This window comes from Gopherus flavomarginatus, chromosome 1 (genome assembly GCF_025201925.1).
Source record: "Gopherus flavomarginatus isolate rGopFla2 chromosome 1, rGopFla2.mat.asm, whole genome shotgun sequence".
In the NCBI taxonomy this organism is placed as follows: Eukaryota; Metazoa; Chordata; order Testudines; family Testudinidae; genus Gopherus; species Gopherus flavomarginatus.
In genome coordinates, this window is record NC_066617.1 from 137,415,322 (window position 1) to 137,432,093 (window position 16,772).

Here is a 16,772-nt window from a genome sequence, read left to right on the forward strand (position 1 = left end):
AAGCAATTAAACACTTGTGCCTGGCCCATGTCAGCTGACATGGGCTCACAGGGCTAAAAATTGCTGTGTACATGGTTTGGGTTCCAGCCGGAGACAAGGCTCTGGGAACCCTCTGGCCTTGCAGGGTCCCAGAGCCCTGACTCCAGCCTGAGCCTGAACATCTGCAACACAAATGTATAGCCACACAGACAAGTCTAGCAATAGGGCTAGTACATAGTTTCTTCTACAACATAACAGCAACAGCTGTGCTTCCAAATGTATTTTCCCAATAAGTCTTCATTCCCACAAGACTAAAACAGTATTTACACCTCTTTTTACCACATTCTCTATACTTAGACATTCTGAAGTGTCCTAACAAAAATGTTGCAACCCTGTGCTCACGATTTACACTTAACATTTCAAGTGCACTGTATGATCTCTGTTATACAAACACTAATTGCTACTGTAGTATGCATAGGCGCCAACTTGACCCCCATCTGCCCCAGCCCTGCCCCGACTCCACCCTTTCCCCACCCCTGCCCTACCCCCATTCCAACCTCTTCGCCAACTCTGCCCTCTCCCTCCCCTATTCCAACTCCTTCCCTAATCCCCACTCTGGCCCCACCTCTTCCCCACCTCCTCCCTTGAGCGAGCCACATTCCTGCTCTTCCCCCTCCCTCCCGGAGCTTGCTATGCCACCAAACGGCTGTTTGGCTGTAGCAAGCGCTGGGAGTAGATGGAGGAGACGGGACGCAGCACGCTCAGGGGAGGAGGTGGAGGTGAGGTCGGGTGTGGGGGCAGGGAGAGGAGCTTGGCCGTGGGCGCTGTAGCCCCGGACCACCCACGGAGTCAGCGCCTATGGTAGTATGCAATATGACAGCATACTGAATATAGATCAAGTTGAAATACAGTCTAAAAAGGATTTATATAGTTTATTCTACATTCAAATGAATATTCTGTCAGATATATACTTATGGAAGTTTCTTAATTTAAATATAATCCTGGGAAAGTGATGGGGAGGAAAAGTTGCTGCATACATAGATTGTTTCAAGTTCTGGCTCATGATATGCTCTATGAGACTAAGTCAGTTATAGAATTGGCTGTATAATTATTTTCTGCAAAAAAAATTAAAGTTTTCAAAAAAATTTCACATCATTTTGGTCTTTTAGTGAAAAATAAAAATAAATAAATACACAACTTCCTTACTAGGCCAAATTTACCAGACCATTTTAACTGTGTCTGCATCAGAGTCATTATGTCTGCAAACAATGAAGTGGCATGCACTAAATCAGTTCCCACATCCCTCAAAAGGTGATGGCACATGCAATCACCCATATATAAACACAGCTATTAGGGCTGTCGATTAATCACAGTTAACTCACATGATTAACTCAAAAAATTAATTGCAATTAAAAAAATCAGTCCTACTTCTTGTTCAGCCAATCGCTAAGACAAACAATTTTGTTTATATTTACGGGATATAATGCTGTCCGCTTCTTATTTACAATGTCACCTGAAAGTGAGAACCAGCATTCGCTGGCACTTTTGTAGCTGGCATTGCAAGCTATTTACGTGCCAGATATGCAGAACATTTGTATGCCCCTTCATGCTTCAGCTATCATTCCAGAAAACATGTTTCCATGCTGATGGCGTTTGTTAAAAAAAATAATGTATTAATAAAATTTTGACTGAACTCCTTGCAGGAGAATACTATGTCTCCTGCTCTGTTTTACCTGCATTCTGTCATGTATTTCATAATATAGCAGTCTAGGATGATGACCCAGCACATGTTGTTTGTTTTAAGAACACTTTCACTGTAGATTGGACAAAACTCAAAGAAGGTACCAATAGATAGATACAGCACTCGACCCAAGGTTTAAGAATCTGAAGTGCCTTCCAAAATCTGAGAGGGATGATGTATAAAGCATTCTTTCAGATGTCTTAAAAGAGCAACACTCCAATGCAGAATCTACAGAACCCGAACCATCAAAAAAGAAAACCAACATTTGCGTGGCATCTGACTCAGATGATGAAAGTGAACATGTGTCAGTTTGCACTGCTTTGAATCGTTATCAAGCAGAACCCATCATCAGCATGGACATATGTCCTCTGGAATGGTGGTTGAAGATGAAGGGACAAAGCAATCTTGAGCACATCTGGCGTGTAAATATCTTGCAACAACGGCTACAACAGTGCCATGCAAACATCTGTTCTCACTTTCAGGTGACATTGTAAATAAGAAGCTGGCAGCATTATCTCCCGCAAATGTAAACAAACTTGTTTGTCTTAGTGACTGGCTGAACAAGAAGTAGGATTGAGCAGACTTGTAGGCTCTGAAGTTTTACATAGTTTTATTTTTAAATGCAGTTATTTTTGTACATAATTATACATTTGTAAGTTCAACTTTCATGATAACGAGATTGCACTACAGTACTTGTATGAGGTGAATTGAAAAATATTTCTTTTGTTTTTTTACAGTACAAATACTTGTAATCAAAAATATGAAGAGAGCACTGTACACTTTATTCTGTGTTGTAACTCAAATCAATATTTGAAAATGTAGAAAACATCCAAAAATATAAATAAATGGTATTCTATTATTAACAGTGTGATTAAGCATGTGATTAATGGCAATTAATTTTAACACACTTAATGTTTTTAATCACTTGAGATCCCTAACAGCTGTACATTTTGTGCATTTGTGCTTCTGTTTGTTTTGCATGCAATGAAACTTCCCCCAGGATTTGAAAGTTGTACATTATTTCCCCCTATTGTTAATTATGCGTATTAAGTTCCTCAGCAGACTACTTGGTTTGCAAAGTTTTCACCTGAAATTTCATGCAAATCATAGGTGGTGAGTGAGAGAATTAGCTGTGGACTCTGCAGATGAGGTTAAACTCACACACTGCTCCCCAGCTACCCATACCCTGGCAGAAGCATGACTACAAAACCCAGTGAGCTGAAACTCAGTTTCCAATACCCCTGTATAAAAATAACCTATGAAAGGGAACACAGGCCCCTGAATGATTAAAAAGTGTACTGTACATGGTACTAATAGACATTTTATACACATTCATATCATTGTAGCACCTAAAATGGTCAAAGTGGTGTACAAAAACCACAGGAAGATAAAGCCTTTCCCAAAGGGTTTATAAATGAAATAAGAAAAACACACTCAAGACAAAACAGAATGTTATGGTACTGTTACGTACAAATCCAGTTACTTTTTTCCATTGCCCCTTTTCCCCAACACCCCTCTCACTCTCCTCCAACTAGCTTTTAGTCCCTCTTCCTCTCCATCCAGCAGCTCCTTTGTGTCCTTCCTTGCACCCTGTCCATGCTACAGTACATATTCAAGCACAATTTGAGAACCTGGGGCTGGGAAAAGAAGGGAGAAAACAGCTAGTGAGAGGGTGACCAAGTTATTGAAAGTATCTGAGAGTACGGCCACCCTCCCCAGGCCCAGTGTCTCACATAGCCTCACCCACTCCTGTTATTCCCAGTAGATGCTGCTGCTCTCTAGAGACATTGTGTCTTTCAGATTTTCCTTCTTCAGCTAGGATTTCCTGTATGCAAGGGCTCACTACATACCATTATTTCATGACATGCAATATTACTGCTTATTAGTTGTACCATGGTAGTGCCTAGAGACCCCATTGTACTAGGCACATTTCTAATACATAATAAGACTGTAAACTTTTCAAGGCAAGGACAATTTAAATAGCAAAGACAGACACCGGGAAGCACAGACAGCTTGCCCAAGGTCACACACAGGTCAGTGCTAAGAATCAAGGATACAACTCAGGTCTCTTTGGTAATAACTTAATATTTGCACTTTAAAAAGGATACTAACAGAACAGTCTGAAAACAATATAAATCTTACCAATAATTGATATAGGCTTTCTGGCAAAACGTAGTCTTCCCTTAAAGCCAACATATTTACTTCTGCAACCAGCAGACCATAGCCGCACCAAATATTCAGCACCAAAAAACACCACCAGAACAATTTCCTGTTGAAATTAAAAGCAAAAAAGATGTGATTAACTTTAAAAATTAACTCACTATTTGCATTTTCCATTTCTCTCCTGTGACTTGTCAAGCCACCTCCTGAAAACCAAAAAGCCAACAGTAACAGGGTTGTGTTTAACTCTTTTTCAGAGGGCAAATTTTAAAAAATGGAGTATACTGCCAGCAAACTATTTGTGGAATAAGGTACCAGTCAGCATAAATAAGTTGTTTAACAGAAAACTCAGAGCTAAGAGTTATTCTAATCCCTCTAGGCAACACCATAGCAGTGGACTCGGAGGGAAGTCACAGTAAGTTTCTTCCTCTGTTTAGTTACTGTTTCTAAAAGTTGAAAATAGAAGGACTGAAAATGGAAAACAGACTTATTCATAAGATTAGCAAAAATATGAGCTAAGAAACATAAGGATTTTGAAGACAAGGGTTGGACTACATGAACATAACAGAAGTCCAGACATTAACTTTGGTATACACAGGAAAATATAGTACATCAAAAATGTATTAGTAATCTAGGCTTATTATTGTTTATCTACATTTACTCTGTTTAATGAAAATTCTGACACTAGCTTGTAATCAAAAATTAGTTCACCCAGGAAAGAGCCCCTGGGAAATTATTTTTGTGCTTTGGGACAAAATCAGATTTGGTGAGGACTACAATTTGAATTTAGGTTACTGAAGAGTTCTCTGCTTCTTTCTTGCTTTCCTTTACCATGTCAGTGCATTAGAACAACTAGAAGACAAATTGCCAGGATGCCTTCCAGCTGAAACTGTACCCAGTTGACTCAGACATACATTTACTATACAACTTCCTGTTCCACAAAGAGCTTTGGAAAATATTTACATTTTCACTAAAATATGTCTGCAATCCATTTTAGGAATTGCAAGGTACCAATACACTTACATCACATCACAATTTTCATTAAATACTGATAGCTATCTGTCCTGGTACTTGGTGCTCTGAATGGCACAGCAGAGATCAAAGCATTTTGAGACTAGGCATAAAACAATTACTTTGGATAAAGTATTAACTGAACTAATACTCAAACTCCAACCCAACTTTTGGTGTTTGACACAGCTAGGTTACCAAGTCTCCTTCACTTCCTGGCTTTGGCTGGAATGAAAAGCAAAAGGAGCAAACACAAGAAATCTTTCTGCTATTCTTGTGTTATTTCTATCCTAACTAAAAAAAAGGATTAGTAGAAATCTGACAATGTGCAGTACAATTTGCTGACAAAGAAGGCTGGGAGATAACATTCAAAATTATGATGCTGACCTGTTTTATTCAAGACAATGTTTTCCAAAATATTATATGAAATGTTCTCCTGGGCTTCCATAGAGAATCAATTACTCCTTTTAAGTTTGGTACTCTTGGTTCTAATCACACAGGTCAATAAAAGCAAAGAATCTCCAGTTCTTTAAGGAATGTGATTCTGAAATGTAAGGGAACTTGTAAAATTCTGCTTATGAGTCAAGTTTTCATTTTTTTAATAAACTTAACAACTAATGTTCATACACACGGAGAGAGCTCTATATGCATACAAAGCTATGCAAAAATTCAAAATCAGAGTTTACAAATTTGAATCTCTTTTAGAATCTAAAATTGTACAATTCTCCCATCAACTCACTTGCATCTAATTACACATTCACTGAAAGGAATGTGGTCTGTTTTGTTAACAGATTCATGGATTTCAAGATTAGAAGGAACAATAGTGATCATCTAGTCTGATCCTGTATAACACAAGGCATAAAACTTCCCCAAAATAATTCCTTGGGCAGATCTTTTAGAGAAACGGCCAATCTTGATTTAAAAATCATCAGTGATGGAGAATCCATCCTGACCTTTGGTAAATTGTTCCAGTGATTAGTTACTCACTTTAAAATTGATGCCATATTTCCAGTCTGACTTTGTCTAGCTTCAGCTTGCATTCATTGGATCGTGTTATATCTTTCTTTGCTATATTGAAGAGTACATTATCAAATATTTGTTCCCCACAAAGGTACTTAGAGATTAATCAAGTCACCCCTAATCTTCTCTTTGTTAAACTAAATAGACCCATGGAACTCAAATCTATCACTATGAAGCATATTTTCTAATCCTTCAGTCAATCTCATGGTTTTTCACTGAACTATCTCCAATTTATCACACCATTATGGGCACCATTACCGGACACAGTATTCCCCCAATGGTCACACCAGACCAAATACATGAGTAAAATAAATTCTCTACTCCAACTCAAGATTCCCCCAATCCATCCAAGGACTGCTCCATTCCTTTTGGCCACAGTGTTGCACTGGCAGCTCACGTTCAGCTGATTATGCACCACAACCCCCAAATCTTTTTCAGAGAGTCACAGCTTCCCAGCATAGAGTCCCCTATCCTGTATGTATGGTATACATTCTTTGTTCCAAGAAGTACATATTTACATTTAGCCATATTAAAAACATATATTGTTTGCTACCAGCAGTTTACCAAGACATCTACACCGCTTTGTATTTGTCACCTGTTCTCTTCATTATTTACCACTCCTCCAATTTTTGTGTCATTTACAAACTTTCAGGGATGATTTTATGTTTTCTTCCAAGTATTTAATAAAAAAAAATGTTAAATAGTGTAGGGCCAAGAACCCATCCCTGTGGGACCCCACTAGAATCAGGAATTTCCTAATTCCTCAACTACATGTTGAGACCTATTAGTTAGCCAGCTTTTAATTCATTGACTGTGTGCCATGTTAATTTTATAACTTTTCATCAAAATATCATGGAGTACTAACTCAAGTTTTGCGTCTGATGTGTTACTTTTACATTACATGTCAGCTAATATCACATACTAGAATGCCCACTATAACCAAATAATTAAGAGCAATAGGATAATCACTGTGTTAAAGCAAGTGCATCTTGGCAACCTTTCAAGTGAAGCGGGCTGAATACAGATTCTTGCAGAAACTACCAATGCTATCCTTACCACGAGTCAGACGTGTTCTCTTGAGTATAATGGGAACACATCCTACTTCTCTAACCCCACAGGCTGAGCTGGTGGGGTAGCAGGAGCAGTCTCAACTGGGAGAGCATTTGGGAACAGCTGCATGCCCCATCTTCACACCTGGAATGGGATTCATCTCTCTGAACAAAGCCTATTCATCCTTAGAATTCCACATAATCAAAGTATTTTAGAGGATGAAAGGTGAGTAAAAGAGTGATTACACAAGCCTACTAATTATGATTGAGTTGTTAACTTTGGAATCAGACCCCCAGGATAAGGATTGTCATAGCAATTTATAAGAAGAATAGATGTGCCATATAATTGCAACATAAAAGTATGTCTCTTCCCTCCCAACCCCCACAAAGTTGTAGGCTTTTTTAACTCACACTTAAAGGATATCATTAACACCCGTGCAAGAATTATTGACAGGAACAGTGAGGTAGAATTGCTGTGTCCAGTTAACCTAAGTATTTGCTAGCAGAGAAAACACTATGTACAAGAGAAATGCTGAGGAAACAAAGGATTTATAGTTTTGAGATATTTCTCCGATAGGAAAAATGTGGCAATTTCACCATGCAGGCCTTTCTCTGGGAAACAGGACAGATCCCTCAAACTAATCAAATAATCTCCGTCCTCTCCTTTAGCTTACTACTTCATTGTTTGTATACTATATATTTGCTAAATCAAACAGAACAAGGTTCTCAAATTTGCTAGAACAGATTTCAGAAGCTTGACAGCTCTTTACTCACTTTCAAGAACTGACAGAATTATCAGAATTTACATTAGCTTTGTACTGTCTGCTTGCTTACTGCTCTGTGCTGAAGTCAGTATCAACACTTACAGTAACTACAAGTCTGTCTCATTTTGTTTTGGAAACCAAAATTACAGCATGTCCTACACACTTTCTCAAGACAAAGGATGTTCTAATTAATTGTATGTAAAAGATACAGTTTTCTCAATTCTTAAATAATTCTCTAACCTATTTGTGTCAAGCAAACCCAGAAAAATCAAAATATATTAAAACATTCATGCTCTAGCTCTATGAAACTGTATACAATATATTTAAAAGAGTGTGAACATGCTGATATGAGGATAGAACGAAAGGGAAAGAAAGGCAAATAGCTTCCAACAGTTTACAGTCCAAAACTCAGTCAAATTAGAAACTTTTGAGGCAAGGTCACCAACTTATATGATATACTAGGTTTGATATACTTTACAGGTTTGAGATTATATATATATATATATATATATATACACACACACACACACACACACACACACACACACACACACACACACACACACACACTGTCCTGCTAGAATATCACCTATGACCAAATATAAGACTCCTTGCAGCAGTAAGATGTACATCATGTAAAGGAAATTTATAGCTCAGAATTCACAATACCTCCCAATATGGTTAAAGATACACTGCACCAGAGAAGCAGCTGAACGGAATGAATGCAGCTGGAGTGATTAAAGTGCACACATGAAAAAGGCAAGTATTTTCTCAGCTGCAGCTGCGTTTTAGGTGGAGAGTATATACAAGGTTCTCTTCACTCTTTTTACTGGCATATTTAGGTGCTCGGGTAAAAGGAGGAAGCAGGACGGCTAAATGAATAGCGTGCTCATGAAGATTCAATCAAGGAATGTCAGCTCAAAACAATGAAGCCTCAGAAGCAAGCATAGTGGTTTAATAGTCCCAATGTTTGCACACGTGTGCTTATGTCCGAAATTTAATCTGATAACCTGTCTTCAAGGTTTTCTTGTCCTTACAGTTGAAAATGTCAAGTTAACAACCTGCTTAATTTAAATGACTACTCAAAGGCAATGAAAGTCAACCAGCACCGAGCATGTGCACTTCTCATCCTAAATCTCACTGTTATAAGCAATAGAGATTAAATCTGAAACTAGGTGGCTGAAAATATGTATCACATGGAAGAAAGAGCCATGCAGATTTTCTGTATCTCCTACACTATCAGCTCATTTTGCTTTGAACAACATGGATTTGTTTTACATATAATTGATATGTTTACTAGAAAAATTGACTATCTACATTTGAGAGATCCATTGCAAAGAAATGGCACTGACTACATATTTTAGAGCACTTGTGATGTATCCAGAATTTGCTGATGTCACACCAGGAGTAATTGTCTGGTCCTCTAGTTTATCAACACATTCTATTTACTATAGACGATGGAATTTTAATCATCTGGTTAATGAGGGAAGTGACAACTTTATACTCTGCTCCATTGTCCTGACATGTTGCCATTGAGTCTGGAATTCATCTCTGGGGGTGTTTCATAGAAAGTTTTATCTCCTTAAATACACTTAGGTGGATGAGACACTGTCTAGAGTACAATCGAATACATTCTGACCTACTGTGAATATAGCAGTACTTAAAACAAGGACTGTAAGATACTCTGAAGAGCAACCTTAAAATCCAACTTGAAAGAAACCATTAATTTGGTCAAGATAGTATTGCCCGGAGATAGAATTCCTTTATTTATTCATAGACCCAGGCAGTAGTGCAAAATTCCTCAAATTAATCCACCTACATGCCTCAATCCTGACCTGAAGAGACTACCTGTAGCTGGAAGGGAAAGGGTATAGTCTTGCTTTTCAGTGGCATCTATCCAAAGTGAATACCCCCTTCTAAATTATAAATAATCATATACTCTTTCTTAATCTCTCAATTTGGGGGCTCAGACTAGTGTGGGTTTCAGTTTTTTCTGCTCTTTTTTCCCCACTTCTCATTCCCAACTAAATTTAAAAAAAAAAAAGTCTCCTTGGCCAAATCTTGTGGTCTTAAAGCAAGCAAACTCCCTCTGATCTGAATCTTTAGTTCACTAGTTAACTAGAGTAGGAATCTGACTAAGAATGTCAAAATTTGGTCCTCTGTTAATAACTCTTATAGTAACATTTTCTATTTCAAAGCAGTTGTTTTCTGTTTGAGCAAACTGTAGTACACATTGCAATCAGCCTATAGAGTAAATTCATGGACACTCTGGCTCGGAAGTTTTTACCTCCCAAAAGCAACAGAGCCAGAGTGTCCATGAAATCCACTAGGGACACTGCTATAGCTAAGCAAGTTTATATGGACGATGCTCAAATACAACAGAGATGGGCAGGAGTACAAAACTCTAAGACAGACAAAAACGGTTCAATATTAAAAAAAAAATCCTAAAAATAGACGTTAACTTTTAGGATGAAAACAAACAGTAAATTTAAATTCAGAAAGAGTTATTACAGAGTAAGATAGGAGTAAAATATGGAGGTCTCTTAACCATGAATAGAGAGGTCCCCCTACTCCAAAGCACCCAATAAAAGTTGTTTACAAACATTTGGAAGTGAAGTCATAGGGCCCAGCTTAGCATTTGAAAATAGCAATTACTTTGAAGTCAAGCTGCCCTTTTCAAACTAGAATGTATGCTATCAGTGAAGAAAAAAATTATTTCCTATCCCCATTTTAATTCAAACCACTATAGCATTAAACATATGATAGCATATTACTAAAATTCATTTTTAAAAACATTGAACAAATATGGTTGTGGATGCAAATATTTATCTATCTCCTCTGAGCCAACAATTTTGTTTGTTTATTCAAAGATTTCAATGTCAACACAAAATGAAACTAGATATTCCTTTATTACATCAGGGGTTTTTAAAATGATGATGTATGTCATTGTAAATAACAATGGTGACCTCTTCTGGTAGAAATATATACGAAAATAGACACTTGGTTCCCAGCACCCAAGGCAGTCAAGAGATTAAACACTCAGAGGGGGATTGTTTGGAAATTAAACTGGGTCCGTTTAACATCTTATAGTTGTACAATATCACGTCCATAAGGATCTCAATGCAATTTACATTTTACACAAACTATTAGAATACAGAGATCTCTCTATTCCCCTCCTTTTTCTCTGCCCTTCAAATGAAATATAGAGTAGTTTATTACTTAACACCCCTACACAGAGGAAATGAATGAAGATGAAAATGAAGGGAGTCAGCAGAACTTAGAATATGGATGGTATTATGCTTCCCATACTCAAAAAGAATAAAATATGTATTCTGATTGTAGAGCACTTGTTTCCAATTAAGGAAAAACAACAAATGCAGGTCCTGATCCTGCAAGTTTTTCTGCACTGGGTGAGTCCCGCACCCATGAGTCCCACACCCACACGGAGTCCCACTGAAGCCAAAGAAGCTAGCAGGATTAGGCCATAGCATCATCATGACAGAGATAGAGATCTCAAGAGCACACAATGACTCACTAATATTCTGTATCTGAAATAAAACACAAAGTAACAGATACCATATCACTACCCCGTCAGAAAACAGGAGTCTCCTACAATTGATGGTGAAGTTAAAGTAGAATGAAAACTTCTTTGAGTTACAGGATTAGATGCAAACCTTCCCCCCCCCCAGAAAAAACCACCTCACCTGCTCTATCGTCCCCTACATTTTGTGACATGAAATTATTAAAACCATGGGGTGACAAAGGAATATATTTTTTCATAAGGAAAATTAAGTTTGCGCATGAGTCAAATTCTCAGTTTAAAAAAATTGTTGGCCAAGCTCTCTCTCCTGGACACTTCTGATGGTTTAAAGTAACTCTCCAGCTATTTTAGTTCTTTGCAAGAGAACTGCCCATCAACTGCCAAGTCCTCCTAAAAAGGGAGTAACTTCTACCTCCATGCACCTCTGCAATGTCTGCTCTGAAATGGAATAATTTCCTTCCTCACTCCCACTACTGCCATTCTTTCCTCCAAATCTCCTTTACCTCCCAATAATACCAGGCCCTCAGCCCCTTGCTCTTTCCCAGCATGGGTAATGTAGCTAGTTATAGGCTTGATTTTATTCTACATAAATTAATTAAAATTTGGGGAGATTTTTGTGTTAAAAAAACACATTTGTAATTGAGATAACAGACAAATGAGGCCAAAAGAGTAACTGGAAACAGGCACATTCCACACAGGCCATGGTATATAAAATATTTTAATTTTCTGAGTGCAATAATTTTTTAGGAAGTACCAGAATATACCCTCTGTGACTTTTAATTAACACCACTAAATATAAAACAAATAACAGCAGTCACTGTGTTACCATGATCACACTATCAAGATAATTTCAATATAGCTTTGTGAAGTAATGACTACTCAAGAACACTGTGAGACTATTTTGCTTTTGAACTACCACCTTGTTGATATTTATGGCTGAAAGAAAGCTTTAACCTGATCATACAGTGTCATAAACAGATAGCTAAGGGTTAATGTTCTTTTACCTGTAAAGGGGTAACACCAGAAACCTGAAACACCTGACCAGAGGACCAATCAGGAAACAAGACTTTTTCAAATCTGGGTAGAGGGAAGTTTGTGTGTGAGTTCTTTGTTCTTTGTCTTGGGTCTGACCCTCTTGGCTATGAGAGTGATTTTTCTATCTCCAGCTTTCTAATCTTCTGTTTCCAAGTTGTAAGTACAAAGATAGGAAGACCATAGGTTTATATTGTTTTCTTTTGTATTTACATGTGTATAGTTGCTGGACTGTGTTAAATTGTATTCTTTGTGGATAAGGCCGTTTATTCATTTTTCTTTTAAGCAAATGACCCTGTATTTGTCACCTTAATACAGAGAGACCATTTTTATGTCCTTTTCTTTCTTTTTATATAAAGCTTTCTTTTTAAGACCTGTTGGAGTTTTTCTTTAGTGGGGACTCCAGGGAATTGAGTCTGCAACTCACCAGGGAATTGGTGGGAGGAAGAACTCAGGGGGGAAAATCTCTTTGTGTTAGATTTATTAACCTGACTTTGCATACCCTCTGGGTGAGGGAGGAAGAGGAGAGATTAGCTCTCTCTCGGTACTTGTGTTTTCCAGGACTGGAAATAGGGAGGGTGGAGTCCCTCTGTTTAGATTCACGGAGCTTGCTTCTGTATATCTCTCCAGGAACCCAGGGAGGGAACACCTGGAGGGGGGAAGGGAAATGGTTTATTCCCCTTTGTTGTAAGACTCAAGGGATTTGGGTCTTTGGGGTCCCCAGGGAAGGTTTTTGGGGGGACCAGAGTGCCCCAAAACACTCTAATTTTTTGGGTGGTGGCAGCTTTACCAGGTCCAAGCTGGTAACTAAGCTTGGAGGTTTTCATGCTAACACCCATATTTTGGACACTAAGGTCCAAATCTGGAAAAATGTTATGACATACAGTAGGAACTATGAATTGTCATGGAAGAAGAAATGGATGAAGAGGAGAAAAGGCTTGAATTACTAGAGTAAATCAGATTTTTAAAAGAATCACAGAATTTAGAAAAGAGGTACCTATTACAAGTAGGTAGGGGAGGGAATAGCTCAGTGGTTTGAGCATTGGCCTGCTAAACCCAGGGTTGTGAGTCCAGTCCTTGAGGGGGCCAGTTAGGAATCTGGGGCAAAAATCAGTACTTGGTCCTCCTAGTGAAGGCAGGGGGCTGGACTCAATGACCTTTCAAGGTCCCTTCCAGTTCTAGGAGATAGGTATATCTCCAATTTTTTTTTTTAAGTGATCATTAAAAGCAAAGTGAAACAGCTCAGCAAGCAACATTTCAGTAGGGGAAGAAACTACAGTCAAACTTTCACAATGAAATCTGATTAAACAGTAGAAAAGTTTAGCAGAATTTTTTTTATCTTTACAGGAGAAACTGGATGGAATTTTGGGAAACATTGGATAATGAAAACTTAGAGCTGACCCACGGTAGAAATCAAGTGCAATGGCAGACAGGGTATACAAAATTGGATATACGTTTTTTAAAACAGCAAATGTAGTGAGACTTCCTAATTATTTACCAAAGGAAAGTTTACTACAAGAGTAAAAACCATGACAATTCTTTTTGAAGAGGAAATTATCTGTATTTTTAATTATCTATCACCAAGCCAGATATAGAAGAAAAGCATGAAGACATTATTGGAGCACTAAAATGGGAAATTATTTTAAATACACGGAGTCTCCATGTTAAAAACAAATTATGAACCCTAAAAAACAAAAACTTTATAATAAAAAAATTTGTAGAAAGCACGTTCATGCTGGAAGTAACTAGGATTAGGCTAGAATTAGGTGGCAATAAGGAAAATGGACAACACCAAATTGCACTAAAACATAGTAGTGATGCTCTATGATGAAGATGACCATTTATATCATTGATCTTACCACCGTTATACAATTGCAACAAATCTTGCATAAAGTCTATCATGTAAGGTGTTAATGGAAAAGTTACAATCTGTCAAGTATGATTAACCTGGTTAAACCCATATATCATCTTTGTAGCTAAAGTTATGAATACTGGCTATGATTTGTCTCTCAAACATGTATTATGTGCCTCAGTGACACTCCCCAGATAGATTTACATCAGGGTTATGTGTTGATGGCCCATTAAGGACACAACTCACACAATGGGCCATTGAAGACACTCATCCCATCCAGACAGCTCTTCCAAAGGATGCCTCAGACAACGAAGGGCCAATGACCACCCCGGTGATTCAGCAAAACATATAAGGGTATGTTATGTGGACATACGAACTTTGACTTCATTTTGGGTCAGTAACTTTCCATACACAGGGTCTGTGGGCTTTGTTTGGGACAGTTGCTTTCCATGCACATGGCATATGATATAAAAACACCCCCTGAGACATCTTCATTTTGTCTTATTTCTGCTCTACTTCCCTGGCCTGTAGATTTACAACTAAAAGGAGTATCTTTAACTATGGACTGAGAATCTTCCAATCTTTTGGAAGTTACCGGAGAGACTTTTCCAAGCCAGCAGTCTATTCCATCACTGCTAGGATCCTGATCTATGAACACTGAAAAACACTTGTGTGTATATGAATTTTTTAGCCACTTCTTTTCTTTTATTAATAAATTCTTAGTTAGTTTACTAAGGATTGGCTGGCAACGTAATATTTAGGTAAGATTTGAGATACATCTACGTCTTGACCTGGGGATAAGTGTCTGATGCTTTGAGATTAGTACAACCCCACTGAAAACCCCATTCACCATATGTAAACTCTCACTATCTTAGACCTGTTTGTCTGGATGGGAACCAAGGGCTGTGGATAAAGAGGATTGTGTTTGGCTTCTGGTTAACCAGTGTGATGCTGTGGAAGCCCTTTGATACTGATACTGGTTTGGTGAAGCTAATTATAGAATAAACGAGTTTTGGGGGATTGTCTGCCCTGTTTCTTGCAGTCTGAGCATAGGTGCCAACTCTGTGGGTGCTCTGGGGCTGGAGCACCTATGGAAAAAAAATTATGGGTGGTCAGCACCCACCAGCCACCTGCTGATCAGCTGTTTGGCATGCCATGCTGATCAGCTGTTTGGCAATGGGTGGGAGGCACTGGGGGGAGGATGTGGAGCAGGGGCAGGAAGAGGTGGGGTGGGAGCAGAGCAAGGGTGAGAAGAGGGAGCGTGGGGGCAGGGCCTCAGGAAAGGGGTACAGTGGGGCAGGGCTCAGGGGCAGCGCACCCACCCAGAAAGAAGAAAATCGGTGCCTATGGCTCTGAGTGTGGCATTGTCAGTGTGGTCCATCTCAGACACCCATCACAATAAATGGAAGATTGCATTATGTCTTTGTTGATAAAAAGCAGATTTCTGCTTCACTGGGTAAGTGGACGGGTGGGAGAAGGGGAAGAGACAGATAGACTGACCAGCCCACTCCACCCCTCCCTGTTTGTGTAACCCACACACCTTCTGGGTGTGGTGTTCTCTCCCATCTAGTGGCACCAAGACCACTTAAAGAGAGAGAGAGAAAATGAGTCTGCTAAGTGCCAGTTGGGTTTTAGCTCATGTGGTAGAGGCTCATGCACTAAGCTCTAGAGATCCCAAGTTCGATCCCGCCCACCAACGACTGGGGTCTGTCAGCATTACACTTGTCTACCAGGTGAGAAGCAAAAGCTCCTTCTAATCTCAGTCACATGAGATTTAAAAGAGCATCTGTAATAAATATTTGGAAAGAGTTCAAATAAACAGTAGTAATAATAAGGAGGTCTAGTATCAACTATGGGAAATTCCATAATAGCCATTCTCCCACTTGCATTTGGTGTGAGTTATAAGAAAGGCGAAAGCAGGTGAACCCTGTGATATAATTATTTTTATATGGCAAGTGCCAGTAGAACCACTAATCAAAAAAATAAAAATACTTAAAGTGGGAGAAAAACGTCTACGTGTTTATTAAAATGTTAAGTAAAATTAATGTGGACATTAGACCAGCTCAAATTCAGATGTGTATTCCAGCCTCCACAATAAAGGTTTTTTTTTTTCAAAGAAGTGAAGAGAATTTGTTGGTCTTCATCCAAAGCCCAATGAGACTAGTATCCATATCAAAGAATTACCTCTACAGATACTTAGGTTGTGTCTACACTGCAGATGTAAGTGTGATGTGCAGCTCATATAAACATACCTGCACTAGCTTTAATTTAGCAATCACACTAAAAATAGCAGTTATGAAGAAGTGGTGTGGACTAGGAACACGCATATGTACACACACCATTCGGGGCAGGCTTGTGCAGCCAACACTTAAGCTCTTGCTGCTGCATCCTCATTATATTTTTAGTGAGCTATCTAGATTAACGCTAGTGCGGGTGTGCCTACCTGAGCTACAGTCACACCTTTGATTCCAGTATAGACATACCCTTACATATGCTTTCATCCCTATAGGTTGTCTGTCCAGAACAGTACTGACACACGTTTGCTAGGCAATATACAGAAGGTCACACTGCCAGTGTCTGACTAGCAGTCAAAAATTTCTTTTGTTGTAGGCATCCTAGCTTGAGA

The 16,772-nt window shown here is 38.6% G+C and overlaps 1 protein-coding gene across 1 annotated transcript in view; it reads right to left on the bottom strand.

Moving 5' to 3' along the window:
• LOC127057265 (potassium voltage-gated channel subfamily KQT member 1-like) overlaps positions 1 to 16,772 on the bottom strand; it is an 816,867-nt gene that overhangs the window by 731,793 nt on the left and 68,302 nt on the right. The window contains 1 exon segment of the mRNA XM_050966175.1: positions 3,863 to 3,989. Within this exon segment, the coding sequence (XP_050822132.1) occupies positions 3,863 to 3,989 (127 nt within the window).